This window comes from Hyla sarda, chromosome 8 (genome assembly GCF_029499605.1).
Source record: "Hyla sarda isolate aHylSar1 chromosome 8, aHylSar1.hap1, whole genome shotgun sequence".
NCBI lineage: Eukaryota > Metazoa > Chordata > Amphibia > Anura > Hylidae > Hyla > Hyla sarda.
This window is the reverse complement of record NC_079196.1, coordinates 207,870,404-207,891,201: the sequence shown is the minus strand read 5'-3', so window position 1 is coordinate 207,891,201 and position 20,798 is coordinate 207,870,404. Positions and strand designations below refer to the sequence as shown.

General features: G+C 40.0%; 1 protein-coding gene across 4 annotated transcripts; it reads right to left on the bottom strand.

The window, feature by feature from the left end:
• Positions 1-557: 557 nt before the first annotated feature.
• On the bottom strand, positions 558-20,452 carry PRR35 (proline rich 35). Of its 4 annotated transcripts, none has more exons than XM_056534076.1 (3): positions 20,399-20,452; positions 2,084-3,628; positions 558-1,936 (listed from the first exon to the last, which is right to left on the bottom strand). In XM_056534076.1, exons 2-3 carry the CDS (start codon positions 3,535-3,537, stop codon positions 1,363-1,365), a joined length of 2,028 nt encoding a protein of 675 aa, XP_056390051.1. In that variant the 5' UTR covers positions 3,538-3,628; positions 20,399-20,452; the 3' UTR covers positions 558-1,362. The 4 variants fall into 4 exon arrangements, with proteins under 4 accessions (XP_056390051.1, XP_056390052.1, XP_056390050.1 ...); XM_056534077.1 differs by lacking the exon at positions 20,399-20,452 and adding an exon at positions 18,568-18,586; XM_056534075.1 differs by lacking the exon at positions 20,399-20,452 and adding an exon at positions 17,879-18,553.
• Positions 20,453-20,798: the final 346 nt, after the last annotated feature.

The window sequence follows — 20,798 nt, the reverse complement described above, 5'->3', positions numbered from 1 at the left end:
GGATCTTTAAAACGGATGAATTTTATAGTGTGAAAGCAGCCTTATCTATACACTGATAACAATGGAAAGAAAAAGTTTATCAGCTCACCCGGTTATCTCCAAGGTATATGGAACGTGGCACAATACACCTAGACCAGCGGGAGCTTCGAATAATCTCTGAGGCCAAGTCCTCAGGTGAGGCAATCAGGAAGGAGAAAAGGAAGTTCCGGCTCCCAAGGCTTGGTAAAAAATCCAAATTTTATTTCTTCATGTTAAAATCCAGTGCATGAGCAAGAATAAAAGCATCGAAAAGGTAACAAAACGCACCGACGCGTTTCGACTTAACGCTAAGTCTTAATCATGGCCCATGATTAAGACTTAGCGTTAAGTCGAAACGCGTCGGAGCGTTTTGTTTTGTGTTACCTTTTCCATGCTTTTATTCTTGCTCATGCACTGGATTTTAACATGAAGAAATAAAATTTGGATTTTTTACCAAGCCTTGGGAGCCGGAACTTCCTTTTCTCCTTCCTGATTATCTATACACTGTGGTCACTTGTCACTGGAATAAATGAGACTCCTTCACAGTCACTGCTTTAATAGATCAGATCACTAACAAATATTAAATATCAGTATTAACAAAGTACTTTTCAGTTGTGAACAACTTATCATAAATATCTTTTTACACTCGTGGCATTAAGACCTCACATTCCCACTGTTATCAATAGACAATACTGGCAAGATCTTCACCATTCATGGACCTCAATGTCCTTCTTGTGTCCTTAAGATGTGAAGTGTCCATGTCAGTCATTGAGGACATTACTCTGTAAATGTGTTAGTCTGAGGAGGCCCCTAGAAGGTTGCAAAACTTTCCGAACAGCTCCATACACAAAAATAGGGCCCTTTCTTCTGATGTTGGGTCATGCCACCACACCTCCTAAAATAACTGTTTATTTGTCCCCTCCCTTGTAAGAATGTATGGCAACATGACCATTGGCCAAGTGGAAAATTCTTGCATAAGTTCACTTTGCCCATGGGGATATTGGGATGTTGCTAACCTGAGGTTGGGCCTCCATCATATCAGGCCCATAGCAGCCGCAGAGGCCACTACTGGTGTATGTGCCCTTTTGTCTTTAGAGGCTGGTACTATCATTAGGAAACAGGAATCATCTCCAGAACGCTTGCCAAGTAATGACACAGTGTTCTGCAAATCTGTCACAGTGAGGTGGCTGCTGAACGCTTTATTCATGCAGAACTGGCTCTGCCGAGTCTATAGGGGGAAAGCTTCATGGTGTAAGTGTGAAGGTGACCATAGAAGATTTGTTGACTTCAAATGTTCTCTATTTGCAGGCGGCTTCTTCCAAACCCAACACCTCCCCCCTCCTCTTAAAGAGCTATGTGTGTCTGGGCAATCCCAGTGCTCCCTACTCTTCCATCTGGGCACAGAAGGACACTTGAGTCTGCTTCACACTTGGTGGGACGGGCATAACAAGTCACCAACTCTGGGGGCAACAGTTCCACTTTCACCACTTCTTTGGGTGAGCATTCAGTGAGTGGAGGTGTTTGGGGATCTTCTCTCAGTGGAATCTTTTCTCGATCTTCTTTATCCATATCATCAGCCCTCTTTATAGAGAGGTCTAAGGGCCCATCGTGTGTGCTTGAAGCCTTTTCAAGAGCCTGGTGAATATGAAGGAGTTCTAGTCGTATCTTACCAAGTTGCTCTCCCAGAGTCTTTTGTCGACTACTGTCATCGGACGTTAGATTTGCCAACTTCCTCTCCACTTTTCCATATTCCTCCAGGGTTCTTGAGAGGTCCCCAATGAGTAGAGATGCATTGACAACCACAGGTTCTGGCTTTTCACTGGAAACCTCAGATGGTCTTCTCCTCTTGCAGGCAGTCACTTCTAAAATCGCCCTCTTCTCACTCCAGATATCGGGAGACGTAATGGGAGAACTGGTGCTTTGGGGAAACAAATTATAAACTTTTAGGAGAACCAAAAAATTGGATATTTTAAGGATGCAAATGTAATAACATCATCTTGGACCTGGTGAAACAAGAGCGTACTAAGTGAACTAATATAATGTTGTATATGTCATAAAATCTTACCTATTATGAAGATTCCGTTCTCCTTCCATCAAAGTTGATGTCTGTTCACTTGCTACATTGGGTGCATCTCTATCCAACCAAGGTTTCCTCTTCGCACATCTTGAAGGACTTCCTTTTTCCCAGGGAGACACCTCAACATTACTTTTTTGTGCAGATACTTCGTTATTTCTGGAGGTTTGTACCCCATAAGATCCTAAAATGTCCTTCTGCTGTCGAATGATGTCTCTTACCATCTGGGGAACCCATTTTCCTTCTCCTTCTGGTTTATTATGATCCACCGTTTGATTTTGCAACTTGTCTCCAGGGGCCCAAGCGATGGTGGTGTTACCTTCTTCAGATTTGAGCAAGCAGGTCTTTAATGGGTCCACAGGTGTCTTTGGTTTTGGGGTACCAATAAATGTGTTTGCTGACTGACCTTGGTTCATTGGCTTGCTTTCTGGTATTTTGGCATCCGTGTTAAACGCATGCTCAAACAACAAGGGATAGTAGAAGCGAGGAAGGAATGATGTTCTTTCTGTGTTTTGTAAAGTCTGGAAGTGAGTGGAGTGTGGAGTGTGCATAAGTTGAGCTGTGGAAGCTAGGAAAGGAAGCTGGGCCGTACCACTTGTCATGGAGGGGTTGAGATATGAGAACAGGTTGGTGTTTAGTGGGTAGTTAAGGCCCAATAGTGAGAGACCCTGATGTTCCTGGTAATCTGAATAAGTCGGTGGTGGGTAACAAGGAATTATGTTGTTTCCATTGCACCCAACTGGCGTGTCTGCTCCGGCTTTTTTAAGTGTGCTGGTCAGTAGCTTCCACTGATCCACCCGAGCTCCTCCAAGGTTGCTTGAAGTTTTTCGAGAAGCCTTGACAAATCTTTGTTCGTCTCGTTCCTTCTCACAGTGTCCATCTAAGGAGAACACATCAGTGATGATGAACTCTGGTTCTCCATCTTTGTTCACACACTCCCTTTTGCTCTTTAGTCCACTTTCAGTTTTGGTGGTGTGTGAAGATGGGATGCTCTTGCTTTTCTCCTTCCGACTTTGGCCCATCGCTTCCTCCTCTTCTTCTTCTGGTCTTTCATCATCCTCTTCTAGGAATCTCTGAATTTCAGAACTCGTCTTCTCACCAGCTTGTCTAGCCTTGGTTGGTACTCCAGTAGAATCACATGCTTCTTGTTTGTCTTGGTTTCCTTCTGTATGTGTTTCTTGTAGGTTCATTTCGGGGACAAGGAAACTGTTCTTTTTGTAGGGCCAGTCAGACTCTATGAGGAGCGACAGGGAGTTCTTACAAAGACTATATTTCATGTGGTTGTACAAGTGGGATTTCTCCATACAGGTAAAGGGGCACTGGAAGCACTTGTAGTTATACGGCTTCCCCCATGGTCTTGGGATATAGTGAGGTTTTTTGGGCTTCCGTTCTTTATGTTTACATGTAGCGTTCAATTTACATCCTGCTTCTTCGTCTTTCGACATTGCTTCTGATAGTGTCACCTATCACAGTATGAATCACAAGTTTCTTTACCAAAATTAAGTTTTTTTTTGTGGTGGTCCAGTTAAAACCAACCTGCAGTGAGAAAGTAGACACATTTTAAGCCATTTTACCCAAAACTGAAGGGACATTTATCAATGTTTCGGCATTGTAGGCCTATATGGACAAGAACACACAAGAGACAATGGATGGAAGATAAGATTCTGGCCATGTAGGATACAAAAAAGTAAAAATGAGATAGATGGAGACTATGGGCCTCATTTACTATTTTATTGCAAGAATTTCCCCCCCAAAAATCCAAAAAACCCTACTAACTCTCTACTTTACTGTACAACCCTACAAAGGGGTGTTGTCATAAGAGAAAAGGGGCGTGTCTAAAAAAAAAAAAAAAAAAAAAAAAAAACCTGCTCAGCGCATGTGTGTAGGAAAAATTGGCAAATTTAAGATACAATAGTAAATACCATGGAAAACTACCTGTCGGAAACAAAAACCCACAAAGAAAACTACACTCCACTCTTAGTAAATTAGGCCATATATTGTAGATTTGAAGACAAAGATGGAGAAATGCGTGTTAAAGGGGTTGTCCAGGCTCAGAAAAATGCTGCTTCTTTCTTGCAAAAACAGCAGCACTCCTGTCCACAGGTTGTGTCTGGTATTGCAGCTTGGCTCTATGGAAGTAGATGGGACTGAGCTGCAGTACTACACCTGGCCTGTGGACAAGAGTGATGCTGTTTAAAAAAAAAAAAAAAAAAGTAAGTAAGCAGTATAAACAAAGAAACAACCACTGGTTGAACTTCATGGACATGTCTTTTTTTCAGCCGTACTATGGGGGAGCTGTACTGTAGAGGAAGAGTGCTGCAGTTGCCCATGACAGCCAATCAGATTGCTTTTTACATTTTTCACAGGTCTCTTTAAAAATGAAAGAAGCGATCTGATTGGCTGCCATGGGCAACTGCCCCATTCTTCCTCTAGACAGGTTTTGATAATTCTCCCCCTATGTAACTATGGATGTGAATAGGGATCACAGAAAAGACCATAAAAAATGAAGCCTTAAATAGGTGCATCACTTTTAAGTTAGAAGGGCCCTTCAACAATAAGGTGAGAACCCAGTGGGGATCTCCAGCTATCCTTTACAGGAACCCTGGCAGTCAGTGTTTGATTACCCTACAGCGCCACCACAGGAGAAATGAAGCATTACCCAATGCCCATAGAAATGAATGAATTGTCCATGTAATGCCGGACAGGATGGGTCCTCCAGATAGAGAAACACTCTTTGTAACCTCTCTCCACTGTAGCCAAGAGATGATGGACCTCCCTCTATGAACTCAGAATTTCCTAATAGAAATGAGTTTTTGTAAATCTGATCATTTCTGTAAAACCCCGGCTGTCGGACAATGTAAAATTTCCAGCCTTGGGTATGGTCGAAGGAACAAACATCCCATTGGAATCATACAACTCTTTCCCCCTTGAATGAAATGAAACGTCATGTCACCATTTACTTCCATAAGATGTCTTAAGGGTCCATGCACACTGGAAATTCAGCCTGGGATTTCTTCAGCCGATCCACGCTGCCCGAAAACCTGCGTCTTTTCAGTATACAATATTACCGTCGGAAAGAAAAGTCCCATTGACTAACATGTTCATCTGGATCCATATCTTAAAGGGGTACTCCGCCTCTAAGACATTTAATCCCCAAAGGATAGGGGATAAGATGTCTGATCGCGGGGGTCCCGCCGCTGGGGAATCCCGCTATCTCGCATGCAGCACCCACCTCTGGGAGCTGCACGCAGCGCTGCAGCCTCGAAGTCTGCTGGGTCACGATTAAGGGGTCGGAGTATCATGACGACTCTGCCCCCCGTGTGACGTCAAGCCCCGCCCCTGCAATGCAAGTCTATGGGAGGGGGCGTGACGGTGGGACCCCCGCGATCAGACATCTTATCCCCTAGCCTTTGGATAGGGGACAAGATGTCTTAGGTCCGGAATACCCCTTTAAGTTCTGCTGTGGAACTTCCATAGTGTACACCGAGCAGCAGAATCCCATTGACTAACATGGTATCTGTATCTTAAAGAGTACCTCTCATGATCTTGTTAAATTTTATAATCCTCCCAGTTCACTGCCTCCATCATGATACCCCCCCCCCCCCCCCCCCCCGCCGCCTTAATTTTTATTATTTTTCAGTTTTCTACATTGATATTGCTCTGTATTTTCTGCTCAGTCTCAGTCAGATTCACAGACCAGGAAGGGGCGTTCCCCAGCAGGCGTGACATCATCTGAAGCCATACAGGGAGAACTTCCTCCCTCACTCTGCTGCACACAGCCCAGAGCAGTTTCTATGTGAGATGAGCTATGATTGGCTAAGGCTTCACCCCCCCCCTTCAGCACTCCAGACTGCATTTCCTCATTTTGCACTGCTGCCAGGCCAGCAGGAGTCCAAAGAGATGGGAAGAAATGTGCTCTGGACAAGTAGGGAGACACCTAGTGGCAGCTTTTTTAAACACAAATAAGACTTAGAAAACTTAATTATTTTTTTTATTAAAGTACATTAGAAAGATTTCTTATTTGCCATAAGGAGTGCAATAACAAAAATTAGTTTTAACTACAGTGCCCATTCAAGTTCTCCTATGGAACTTCCGTAGTGGGCACCAAGCAGCAGAATTCCATTGAGATTGATGGGATTTTGCTCGAAATTTTGCATGGGTCTATGCAGTCAACTATGTCACTCCAGACACTGATTTAGGTCATGAATGTCAGGGAAGGGGCCATGTAGTTTAATCTTTTGCATGGAAGAATGAAACTCTTCAATAGTGCGACTTCTTTGAATATACCCGATGGAGCTCTACAGTGAAGACATGAAAGACGGAGGGGAAGAAGAGACAGGTGTTTGAGCTGCGGTTTCTGAAAACACTTCTTAACATATCTTCTTGGTCTGTTGGATTCCTCTACCTGCCACAAGACATTACTTCCACTGGTCTGTCAGGCAGGGCACGGGGGGACGTGCCTGAGGGTAACACAGCATCAGGGACCCTGCACCTGTGCATGGGAATTACTGTATCACTGCACAGTCTCACACTGAGGGCAGCCTCTAACCAGCCGGGGGGAGAGACAGGCGAGAGGAGAAATGGAGTGGAGTGATGGGAAAGAGGAGAGACAGAAGAGGCTGGAAGAGGTGGAGAGGCGCAAAAGAAAGTTACGGGAATAGATAGGACGAGGTGTAAAGGAATCATGGTGGAGATGTGATGAAACCAAAAAGGTCAGAATCACAGGGGAAATACATGGAAGACGCTTATGGTTGTAGAATACGGACACGTTGGTGCTGATCTCCTTGAGGGTGGAAGACTACAAGGTCAAGTTTAGATTTAGTTTGGTGTAGAAGGATATGGTTACATTTTTGAAGTTCTTGCTGTCCCTCTCCTATCCCTATCCTATACCTATCCCTATCCTATACCTATTCTATACCTATCCTATCCCTATCCTATACCTATTCTATACCTATCCTATCCCTATCCTACCTATCCTATCCCTATTCTATACCTATCCTATCCCTATCCTACCTATCCTATCCCTATCCTATACCTATCCTATACCTATCCCTATCCTATCCCTACCCTATACCTATCCTATCCCTATTCTATACCTATCCTATCCCTATTCTATACCTATCCTATACCTATTCCTATCTTATACCTATCCTATCCCTATTCTATACCTATCCTATACCTATTCCTATCTTATACCAATCCTATCCCTATTCTATCCCTATCCTATACCTATCCTATCCCTATTCTATACCTTTCCTATCCCTATCCTATCCCTATTCTATACCTATTCTATACCTATCCTATACTTATCCCTATCCTATCCCTACCCTATAACTATCCTATCCCTATTCTATACCTATCCTATACCTATCCTATACCTATTCTTATCTTATACCTATTCTATACCTATCCTATCCCTATCCTATCCCTATCCTATCCCTATCCTATCCCTATCCTATCCCTATCCTATCCCTATCCTATCCCTATCCTATACCTATCCTATCCCTATTCTATACCTATCCTATACCTATCCTATACCTATTCTATACCTATCCTATACCTATCCCTATCCTATCCCTATCATATACCTATCCTATCCCTATTCTATACCTATCCTTATCCTATCCCTATTCTATCCTATCCTAGTAATAGGACAATTTTAGATATGGATCAGCATAATTGAAGTTCGTACTTTCCCTATCCGATCCCTTAATCCAGAAAACCTTAAGGTGGCCATACACATTAGACCTTTGTACGCCAAGTCTGCAGATTTCTGGGAGGACTCGCCAACCATCTAACTTAGTGGTCTCCAAAATGTGCTCCTCCAGATGTTGCAAAGCTACAACTCCAAGCATGCAACATCTGGATGGCCACAGTTAGGTGACCAGTGATCTAGTGTACATAGAGGCCTCCAGACTCTCACCTGATAGCAGATGTTGGGAGGATAGAAGATCGCATATGTTGCCCGATTCTTTTGTTCTCGGAAAGATCTGGGAAAGATGAGCCGTCCCTCTCCCCATTCTTAACATATGAATGAGCATCCATGTATATAAAAGGGATCAAACATTTGGCTAACAGATAGACCTCAGGTGTATGGCCAACAGGACAGGTGCAAGGATTTTTGCCACCCTAGGCAAAAGCTAATTTTACCGCCCCCTTGACTCCTCCCATTGACACCCTCCACCTTACTACTGGTGTGACACACTGTAACAAACCTCCTCCTTATTTAATCACCTTACTACTGGTGTGACACACTGTAACAAACCTCCTCCTCATTTAATCACCTTACTACTAGGGTGACACACTGTAACAAACCTCCTCCTCATGTAATCTCCTTACTACTGGGGTGACACACTGTAACAAACCTCCTCATCATCTAATCTCCTTACTACTGGGGTGACACACTGTAACAAACCTCCTCCTCATCTAATCTCCTTACTACTGGGGTGACACACTGTAACAAACCTCCTCCTCATGTAATCTCCTTACTACTGGGGTGACACACTGTAACAAACCTCCTCTTCATGTAATCTCCTTACTACTGGGGTGATACACTGTAACAAACCCCCTCCTCATGTAATCTCCTTACTACTGGGGTGATACACTGTAACAAACCCCCTCCTCATGTAATCTCCTTAATACTGGGGTGATACACTGTAACAGACCTCCTCCTCATGTAATCACCTTACTACTGGGGTGACACACAGTAACAAACCTCCTCCTCATGTAATCTCCTTACTACTGGGGTGACACACAGTAACAAACCTCCTCCTCATGTAATCTCCGTACTACTGGGGTGACACACTGTAACAAACCTCCTCCTCATGTAATCACCTTAGTACTGGGGTGACACACTGTAACAAACCTCCTCCTCGTGTAATCTCCTTACTAATGGGGTGACACACTGTAACAAACCTCCTCCTCGTGTAATCTCCTTACTACTGGGGTGACACACTGTAACAAACCTCCTCCTCATGTAATCTCCTTACTACTGGGGTGACACACTGTAACAAACCTCCTCCTCATGTAATTACCTTACTACTGGGGTGACACACTGTAACAAATCTCCTCCTTGTGTAATCTCCTTACTACTGGGGTGACACACTGTAACACATCTCTTCCTCATGTAATCTCATTACTACTGGGGTGACACACTGTAACATACCTCCTCCTCATGTAATCTCTTTACTACTGGGGTGACACACTGTAACAAACCTCCTCCACATGTAATCTCCTTACTACTGGGGTGACACACTGTAACATACCTCCTCCTCATGTAATCTCTTTACTACTGGGGTGACACACTGTAACAAACCTCCTCCACATGTAATCTCCTTACTACTGGGGTGAGAGCTTAGCGGCTGTCAGGATCTGGAGAAATAACTCTCTTGCGGAGGGCAGAATGGCGCCCCTATTAAGAGGATGCTCTAGGCGGCTGCCTATTTTGCCTATAGTTGGAGTCGCGCCCTGATGGGCAGCTTAGAAGAACACGGTTGCTGATGTCTTCTGCATCTCACGTTGTCTTCTTCAAGATTTCAAGGGTCAGATTGTAGACCAGTGGAATCCAACCTGTGGACCTCCAGATGATGCAAAACTACAACTCCCAGCATGCCCGGACAGCCGAAGGCTGTCCGGGCATGCTGGGAGTTGTAGTTTTGCAACATCTGGAGGTCCACAGGTTGAAGACCACTGTTCTAGACCCATCTCATCAGACATTCCTCTACAAACCATTGGCAGATCTGTCTGTATTTGGTGAGATCTGCGGTGGCCATACACATAAGATTAACAACAGATGACTGATCCAGATGAGGTGTCCACATAGGACCTCCTGGATACACTTGTAAATGCCAGAGACTAGTAAACAGGTAGATGAGTATGAACTAGAAGGAAAGGGTTGTGGGTGCAGGGAGTCTGGGAGCAGCCTGGTTGTGTTGGTACACACAGATTGCCCCCCGGGGGATGGCACGCATGTTGGTGGGGGAGGACATGCCCATTTCCCGCAGCAGCTGCTGGTGAGAGAGCCTGGTACAGACCCATTTTTCATATTCCACAGTTTAATGCTACGGGCGGCTCCCAACAACAACCAAATGGTGCAGCCTCCTGTGTATGGGACCCCTGAGGGCCAGACAGAGACCCCTGAGGGAGCACAGACTGCTGGTTACATCTTGAGCACCAATGGAGAACATTGCTAACCCTCTCCCTGCCGGGAATTACTGATCCTCATATCCAGAGACGCTCCAAGAACATTCTACACTGGAGTCTATGGCATCTACTCAGTTACTAATAAAACATTGGAAATGATCAATTCCATAGGGTCAGTGCAACTTCATGTCACATGAATGGGATCCAGTTACTGCCCACATGGCGGACCCCCGCTAAACCACAGAGCGACCCCTGCCATACCCTCATCCCCAGCCAAAAGATAATTCTGGGGGAGAGAAATGGACTTTATTATCTTTATCTCTTTTGTGAGATTAAACAAGAGAGTAAAGAAAATAATGTATATGGAGCCGCCGTACAGATATGAAGGGGACATTACAGAATAACACATTACGTCTCCTCATAAACAAGAGGGAGGGTCCGGATCCCAGAAGCTTACAATATACCAAATTCTAAAGGCTCATATCTATCTATCTATCTATCTATCTATCTATCTCATATCTATCTATCTCATATATATCTTATATCTATCTAATATCTATCTCATATCTATCTATCTATCTATCTATCTATCTCATATCTATCTATCTATCTATCTCATATCTATCTATCTATCTATCTCATATCTATCTATCTATCTATCTATCTCATATCTATCTATCTATCTCATATCTATCTATCTATCTCATATCTATCTCATATCTATCTATCTCATATCTATCTATCTATCTCATATCTATCTATCTCATATCTATCTCATATCTATCTATCTCATATCTATCTATCTATCTATCTATCTCATATCTCTCTATCTCATATCTATCTGATAGCTATCTATCTATCTATCTATCTATCTATCTATCTATCTATCTCATATCTATCTTTCTATTTAGCCCAGCAGCCTGCACCTGTAAGCCAGGTCCATATGATAGTTTGGAATCAATAGTGCTGGCCAACTTATTATTTGTTTGTTTGTATCTATCTATCTATCTATCTCATATCTATCTATCTCATATCTATCTATCTCATATCTATTTCTCTATCTATCTATCTCATATCTATCTATCTCATATCTATCTATCTCATATCTATCTATCTAGGTCACATCTATCTCATAGCTATCTATCTATCTTATATCTATCTATCTATCTCATATCTATCTATCTATCTATCTATCTATCTCTCTCATATCTATCTATCTATCTATCTATCTCATATCTATCTATCTCATATCTATCTATCTATCTATCTCATATCTATCTATCTCATATCTATCTATCTCATATCTATCTATCTATCTATCTATCTCATATCTATCTATCCATCTATCGCATATCTATCATCTATCTCATATCTATCTATCTCATATCTATCTATCTCATATCTATCTATCTCATATCTATCTATCTATCTATCTATTTATCTATCTATATTACAAAAAATATTTGCAGCACTACTTCAATATCAATGTTTGGTAGTGTTGAGCGTGAATAAACGAAATGCGAGTTTTTACCGCAAATATCGTCACTTCGTGAATATTTAGGGCTATAAGAAGGCTCCAATATTATTTACTGTGTCGGTGTGGAGCGCGAATATATTTCGTATATGTCCAGAGGACACTGATCCCTCCTTTTGGCTTTAGATAGGGTAGGTTAGTAGCAGATCGGTTCTAGTGTTGGGTTTAGTGTTAGTTAGTTTAGAGATATAATCGCGCAGGCGCACTATACGAATTTCATTATGATTTTCGCATGGAAAAAAAATGAATGAACATAACGAATATGTGAATTTCGCAAACATAGGACAAATATTCATCCATATATTTGCGAAATATTGCGAATTTGAATATGGCCCCTGCCGCTCATCACTAATGTTTGGTGCCAGCACTCCAGACCTGACCAAAGTCCATATAACAGAACAACAATGCGACACTCCAATATGCAGAGATATGGAAATGGTTCCATTGTGGGACGGAAACATTGCTGCTACCATTCTGCATATTGGAGTGCCACATTGTTGTTTGCTATTTTTCTATCTATATCATATCTATCTATTCATCTAACCATACATTATCTATCTGTTAATCTCCTATTTATCTAATGTCACATACAGTATCTATCTATCTATCTCATATCTATCTATCTCATATCTATCTATCTCATATCTATCTATCTCATATCTATCTATCTATCTATCTCATATCTATCTCATATCTATCTATATCATATCTATCTATTCATCTAACCATACATTATCTATCTGTTCATCTCCTATTTATCTAATGTCACATACAGTATCTATCTATCTATCTATCCATTTCATATCTATCTATCTCATATCTATCTATCTATCTCATATCTATCTATCTCATATCTATCTATCTATCCATTTCATATCTATCTATCTCATATCTATCTATCTATCTCACATCTATCTATCTCATATCTATATCTATCTATCTATCTATCTATCTCATATCTATCTATCTATCTCATATCTATCTATCTCATATCTATATCATATCTATCTCATATCTATCTATCTCATATCTATCTCATATCTATCTATCTATCTATCTATCTATCTATCTCATATCTATCTATCTCATATCTATCTATCTATCTATCTATCTCATATCTATCTATCTATCTCATATCTATCTATCTATCTCATATCTATCTATCTCATATCTATCTATCTATCTCATATCTATCTATCTCATATCTATCTATCTATCTCATATCTATCTCATATTTATCATCTATCTCATATCTATCTATCTCATATCTATCTATCTCATATCTATTTCTCATATCTATCTATCTATCTATCTCATATCTATCTCATATTTATCTATCTATCTATCTCATATCTATCGATCTATCTCATATCTATCTATCTCATATCTATCTATCTCATATCTATCTATCTCATATCTATCTATCTATCTATCTATCTCATATCTATCTCATATCTATCTATATCATATCTATCTATTCATCTAACCATACATTATCTATCTGTTCATCTCCTATTTATCTAATGTCACATACAGTATCTATCTATCTATCCATTTCATATCTATCTATCTCATATCTATCTATCTATCTCATATCTATCTCATATCTATATCTATCTATCTATCTCATATCTATATCATATCTATCTCATATCTATATCTATCTATCTATCTCATATCTATCTCATATCTATATCTATCTATCTATCTATCTATCTCATATCTATATCATATCTATCTCATATCTATCTATCTCATATCTATCTCATATCTATCTCATATATATCTATCTATCTCATATCTATCTATCTATCTCATATCTGTCTCTCATATCTATCTATCTATCTATCTATCTATCTCATATCTATCTATCTATCTATCTATCTATCTCATATCTATCTATCTCATATCTATCTCATATCTATCTATCTATCTATCTCATATTTATCTATCTCATATCTATCTATCTCATATCTATCTCATATCTATCTATATATCTCATATCTATCTCATATTTATCATCTATCTCATATCTATCTATCTCATATATATATCTATCTATCTCATATCTATCTATCTCATATATATATATATATATATATATCTCATATCTATCTATCTATCTCATATCTATTTCTCATATCTATCTATCTCATATCTATCTATCTATCTATCTATCTCATATATATCTATCTATCTCCATAAGATCTATCCATCCAATGATCCTTTATCTAACTTATATTTACCAACTATCTTTCTTTCTTTCTCTTTCTTTCTTTCTTTCTTTCTTTCCTATCCATCCATTATCAATCTCTTTATCAGTCCAACATTCTATCTATCACTCTCATATCTAGTATTCGTATTTGACTATTTCATTCCTGATCATCAACTGTTTATCCTTTAGTGTGAGATGATGATTGATCAGACCACTAAGGAAGGAGATGTTTCCTGGTTATTGTAGTGCATTTCCTAGGATGGTTCTGATCTATAACCCTCAGCAGCCATGACCCTCCATGTACAATGTGGTTGTCCAATCTGATTTGTGGGGTGTGTGGAGACCGATCACCAATAACATCAATAAGAAGAGTCATACAATATCCATAAGCTACATTAACCCATTCTTCTGATGTTAACCCTTTCTGCCATGCAGTCTTCTTGTCTGACTAACTGATATTTCAATATATAAGATGGCGAATCCCAATCTGAAAATAAAGACGACGGCTCGTCCTGTGGGATGGAGCGCAGCCTCCACCATCATTTAGGCTGGGGTCACACATAGTATGTACATCTCTATGTTATCAAAACCAGGAGTGGAATCTGCACAGAGAAAAAGTCATGGAAACATTTTCCTCCTTTTTCTGTGTTTTGGACCCACTTCTGGTTTACGATAAAATACTGACAGTAATTCTATGTGTGGACCCAAAATTCTTCATCTTATTCGTGATACAGGAGCGGAGGAAATGTTTTCAAAAGATTGGGGAAAAATACAACTTTCTTTCATTGTTTCCTATTCATATCTATCTATCTATCTATCTATCTATCTATCTCATATCTATCTATCTATCTATCTCATATCTATCTATCTATCTCATATCTATCTATCTATCTATCTATCTATCTCATATCTATCTATCTATCTATCCCATATCTATCTATCTATCTCATATCTATCTCATATCTATCTATCTATCTCATATCTATCTATCTCATATCTATCTATCTATCTATCTATCTCATATCTATCTATCTATCTCATATCTATCTATCTATCTCATATCTATCTATCTATCCCATATCTATCTATCTATCTCATATCTATCTCATATCTATCTATCTATCTCATATCTATCTATCTATCTATCTATCTATCTCATATCTATCTATCTATCTATCCCATATCTATCTATCTATCTATCTATCTATCTCATATCTATCTATCTTATATCTATCTATCTATCTCATATCTATCTCATATCTATCTATCTTATATCTATCTATCTTATATCTATCTATCTATCTATCTCATATCTATCTATCTCATATCTACCTATCTATCTCATATCTATCTATCTTATATCTATCTATCTCATATCTATCTCATATCTATCTATCTTATATATATCTATCTCATATCTATCTATCTATCTATCTATCTATCTATCTCATATCTATCTATCTATCTATCTATCTATCTATCTCATATCTATCTCATATCTATCTATCTCATATCTATCTATCTCATATCTATCTATCTATCTATCTATCTCATACCTATCTATCTCATATCTATCTATCTATCTATCTATCTCATACCTATCTATCTCATATCTATCTATCTATCTCATACCTATCTATCTCATATCTATCTATCTATCTATCTATCTATCTCATATCTACCTATCTATCTATCTATCTATCTATCTCATATCTACCTATCTCATATCTATCTCATATCTATCTATCTATCTATCTCATATCTATCTATCTTATATCTATCTATCTCATATCTATCTCATATCTATCTATCTCATATCTATCTATCTTATATCTATCTATCTATCTATCTCATATCTATCTATCTATCTCATTTGTATCTATCTATCTCATATCTACCTCATATCTATCTATCTCATATCTATCTATCTATCTATCTATCTATCTATCTATCTCATATCTATCTATCTCATATCTATCTTATTTGTATCTATCTATCTCATATCTATCTATGTATTTATCTATTTATTTATTTATGTATCATGTTGTATCTATCTATCTAGTTTCATCCTTCTTTCTTCCTTTCTTTCTTTCTTATCCTATTACTTTTCTCTTTCATTAGTTTTTGTTTTTTTCTCTCTGGTATATTACTTTTATCTTTATCTATTTTACCTTGATCTTTCTGTCTAATCTCATGTATATCTATCTATCTATCTATCTATCTATCTATCTATCTAGCTATCATCTATCTATGTAAACTATCTATCTAACTAGTATCTTATTAACTTTCTTTCTTTTTCTTTTTCTCTTTCTTTTTTTAATTTTTAAATTCCTACTTTATTTCTCTTCCCCTTTCTATCTAGTTTCTTCCTCTTTTCTTTTTTTTCCTTCTTTCTTTCTTCCTTTCTTTCTTTCTTTCTTTCCTATCCTATTACTTTTCTCTTTCTTTCATTATTTTTAGTTTTTTCTATCTCGTATATAAATGTTACCTCCATCCCTCTGTCTAATCTCACGTCATATCTATCTAATTTCTTCCTTCTTTCTTTTTCTTTCCTTTTCCTATTACATTTCTCTTTCTTTCATTAGTTTTATTATTTTTTTTCTCTCTGGTATATTACTCTTATCTTTCTCTATTTCACCGTAATCTTTTTTTCTAATCTCACGTCTAATCTAGTTTCACTTTTAGGCAATACTGTATTTCTAACCATCCTTATGTCTTCACCTATTTGGTCCATATACACAATAAAGCCTGAACTCCTGTCACAGGTTGATACATTTCCATGGAAAGTCGGAACATTCTGCTATCAAATAATATAAAACTTAGCAATATTACCTCTGTCACCCCCTATACCCTACCTGTGATACTTCCGGAATAATGCGCATACTTTGCTTTATCGATTTATATACATTTTTCCGGATCTATATTAATACGACTAATATTACGATTTCCCAAGACTGGAGAAGGCGATATAGTAAGTACTTACAGTGCTGGCAGCGTCCACTGTTGCAGACCTTCCCCTGCTCCTCTCCCTTAGAAAAAATGTGCTGTTTTCTCCATGTAGGAATGTATGTGCGGACGGTGTGGAGCCTCCCTCTGTGCTGCTGGTTGGCCAAATCCGACCCTACTCTCTACCTATAAGAGGCGGCTCTTCACCCCCTATATACTACAGCACTGACAATAGGAACTTCTCAATACGGATTTCCAATGTTTTCCAACCAGTGTGCCTCCAGCTGTTGCAAAACTACAACTCCCAGCATGCCCGGACAGCCTTTGGCTGTCCGGGCATGCTGGGAGTTGTAGTTTTGCAAAGGCCTTTCAACCCCATACGATGGAGCCAGTACTATTACCCCCATCTACGTCACGCAAGCGCATAATCAGAGCAGCATTCACTTAATGGCCGCCTTATTAAGGCCGTGTTCACACGTTCAGGTTTTTAATTGAGGAACAGATCCTAAATGGAGGACACGTATACAGTAAAGACTGAGGGGGAGAGTCATTAAAACCTGTGTAGAGGAAGAAAATGGCAGCTGCCCATAGCAACCAATCAGGTCGCTACTTTCATTTTGCAGAGGCCTTGTTAAAAATGAAAGCAACGATCTGAGTGGTTGCTATGGGCAACTGCTTCACTCTTCCTCATCTCCCCCTGAGAATTCCCTTGTTTTCGGATCCATTCCTATCTTTGTATTCAATAATTGAAATTAAAAACCTGAACCTAAGGCCGCGTTCACACATTGCCGCGCCGCAACAACTGACAGAGCGTGTTTTCGCCACGAATGGCCGAAATTGCTGTAAAAATGACGTAAATCAGTGTAAAATGCTCAATTTTTGTATTTATTGCGGCAAAAAAAAAAATGCATGCTGTAATTAGTCGTGGTACAGCCTTAGGTACACCTACCTGTTCGACTGGCAGCCAATCACATGGCAGCATTTAGGCACGTAGATGTGGTCAAGACAATTTGATGAAGTTCAATCTAGCATCAGAATAGGGAAGAAAGAGGATTTTAGTGACTCTGAGCAGGGCAAGGTTGTTGGGGCCAGACGGGCTAGTCTGAGGATTTCAGAAACTGCTGATCCACTGTGATTTTTTACACACAACCATTTCTAGGGTTTACAGAGAACGGTCCTAAAAAGAGAAAATGTCCAGTGAGCGGAGGTTGTGTGGAGAAAAATGTAACTCAAATAACCACTGGTTACAACCAAAGTCTGCAGAATGCCATCTCTGATCGCACAACATGTCCAACCGTGAAGCAGATGGGCTACAGCAGCAGAAGACCACATCGGGGGCCACTCCTGTCAGCTAAGAACAGAAAACTGAGGCTACAATTCACATAGGACCCAAAACTGAACAATGTAAGAAGGAAGAACGAGGTCTGGTTAGATGAGTCTCCATTCCAGCTGTGACATCAGATGACAGGGTCAGAATTTGGTGTAAACAACATAAAGCGTGGATCCCTCCTGCCTTGTATCAGGTTCAGGCTGGTGGGGGTGTAATGGTGCGGGGGACATTTTCTGGGCACTTTGGACCCCTTAGTACCAATTGATCCTGGTATAAACACCACAGCCTACCTGAGTATTGTTACTGACCCTGTCCATCCCTTTATGACCACAGTGGTCCCATCTTCTGATGATACTTCCAGCAGGATAATGCCCCATGTCACATGACATCATCTCATACAGGACAATGAGGTCACGTGACATCATCTCATACAGGACAATGAGGTCACATGACTCCAATGGCCTCCACAGTCACCAGATCTCATCCTATAGATCACCGCTGGGATGTGGGGGAACCGGAGATTCTCCTCATGGATCCGACAAATGTAGAGCAACTGTGTGATGTCATCATGTCCATATGGAGGAACTGTGTGATGTCATCATGTCCATATGGAGGAACTGTGTGATGTCATCATGTCCATATGGAGGAACTGTGTGATGTCATCATGTCCATATGGAGGAACTGTGTGAAAAAAGCAGGATTCAGCTCACCTCTCCCAATTCGGTGCTCGGACCCGTGCCCAGTCAGGCACACTCCATGGAACAAACAAATGCAGATGATCCAGCACATCAAAAAATGCAGCGTTAATTCAGGTTAACAGCACACGTACAGGTAGACGTCAGACATGTTTCGAGCGCATGCACTCTTCCTCTGTGATGCGACCCTCACATCACCGAGGAAGAGCGCATGCGCTCGAAACATGTCTGACGTCTACCTGTACGTGTGCTGCTAACCTGAATTAAAGCTGCATTTTTTGATGTGCTGGATCATCTGCATTTGTTTGTTCCAGGAACTGTGTGATGTCATCATGTCTATATAGAGGAACTGTGTGATGTCATCATGTCCATATGGAGGAACTGTGTGATGTCATCATGTCCATATGGAGGAACTGTGTGATGTCATCATGTCCATATGGAGGAACTGTGTGATGTCATTATGTCCATATGGAGGAACTGTGTGATGTCATCATGTCTATATGGAGGAACTGTGTGATGTCATCATGTCCATATGGGGGAACTGTGTGATGTCATCATGTCTATATGGAGGAACTGTGTGATGTCATCATGTCCATATGGAGGAACTGTGTGATGTCATCATGTCCATATGGAGGAACTGTGTGATGTCATCATGTCTATATAGAGGAACTGTGTGATGTCATCATGTCCATATGAAGGAACTGTGTGATGTCATCATGTCCATATGGAGGGACTGTGTGATGTCATCATGTCCATATGGAGGAACTGTGTGATGTCATCATGTCCATATGGAGGAACTGTGTGATGTCATCATGTCTATATGGAGGAACTGTGTGATGTCATCATGTCTATATGGAGGAACTGTGTGATGTCATCATGTCTATATAGAGGAACTGTGTGATGTCATCATGTCCATATGGAGGAACTGTGTGATGTCATCATGTCCATATTGAGGAACTGTGTGATGTCATCATGTCTATATGGAGGAACTGTGTGATGTCATCATGTCTATATAGAGGAACTGTGTGATGTCATCATGTCCATGGAGGGAAATCTCTGAGGAATGTTTCCAGCACCTTGTAGAAAGTATACCACCAAGAATGTAAGAAAAAGGTTGCCCGACCAGGGACTATGAAGGTGTACCTAATAAAGGGACCAGTGAGTGTAGATCTCACCTTCCTGACTATACCTACATATTCAATGACTTCAGATCTAGTGGCCCAATAAGCAGTTGTGGCCCCATGCGTCTCTATAGACCAGAATAACCTTGTTCAGCCCCCAAATATCTATAAGCCAAACATGTTTTTTTTCCATAGAAATATTAAGACAACGAAATGAAACAGAGAGGAATGATATAATGTAGATGAGGTTGAGTCTGGATTCGTTTTCGTATCGGCAGCGACATGAGTAACAAGCCCCTTTTCCCATCGTATTTGCCACTTACCTGCTGACGCCCCTCCGGCAGACTTGCTGACCTATTTTTCTGGAGGTAGTGTTCTGTTAGGCCAGTCACCTAAAATTATGTGTTTTTACAGCTTTGCACTTCTCTATAACCAGCAGCTGGAGCGGAACGGGAAAAAAATCCCTGTTTATAAAATATTATATCTGGGTTGTAATCATTGACTTGGCTTAATATATCTATAACTCTTTAACTCGTGCTCAGGGGCTTTTTTTTAGGAACATAACTTGTTCTCGTTCTTATCAGACTGTACAGTAGGGGGCAGGTCAGAGGGAGGGGGAATCTTTGTGAGGTGGACAGGTGAGAGGTTTGGGTAAAATTTTCATAATAAAAATTTATGTAACAAACAGTAAAAATTTGATTGGACGATTAACGTTGAATGTTC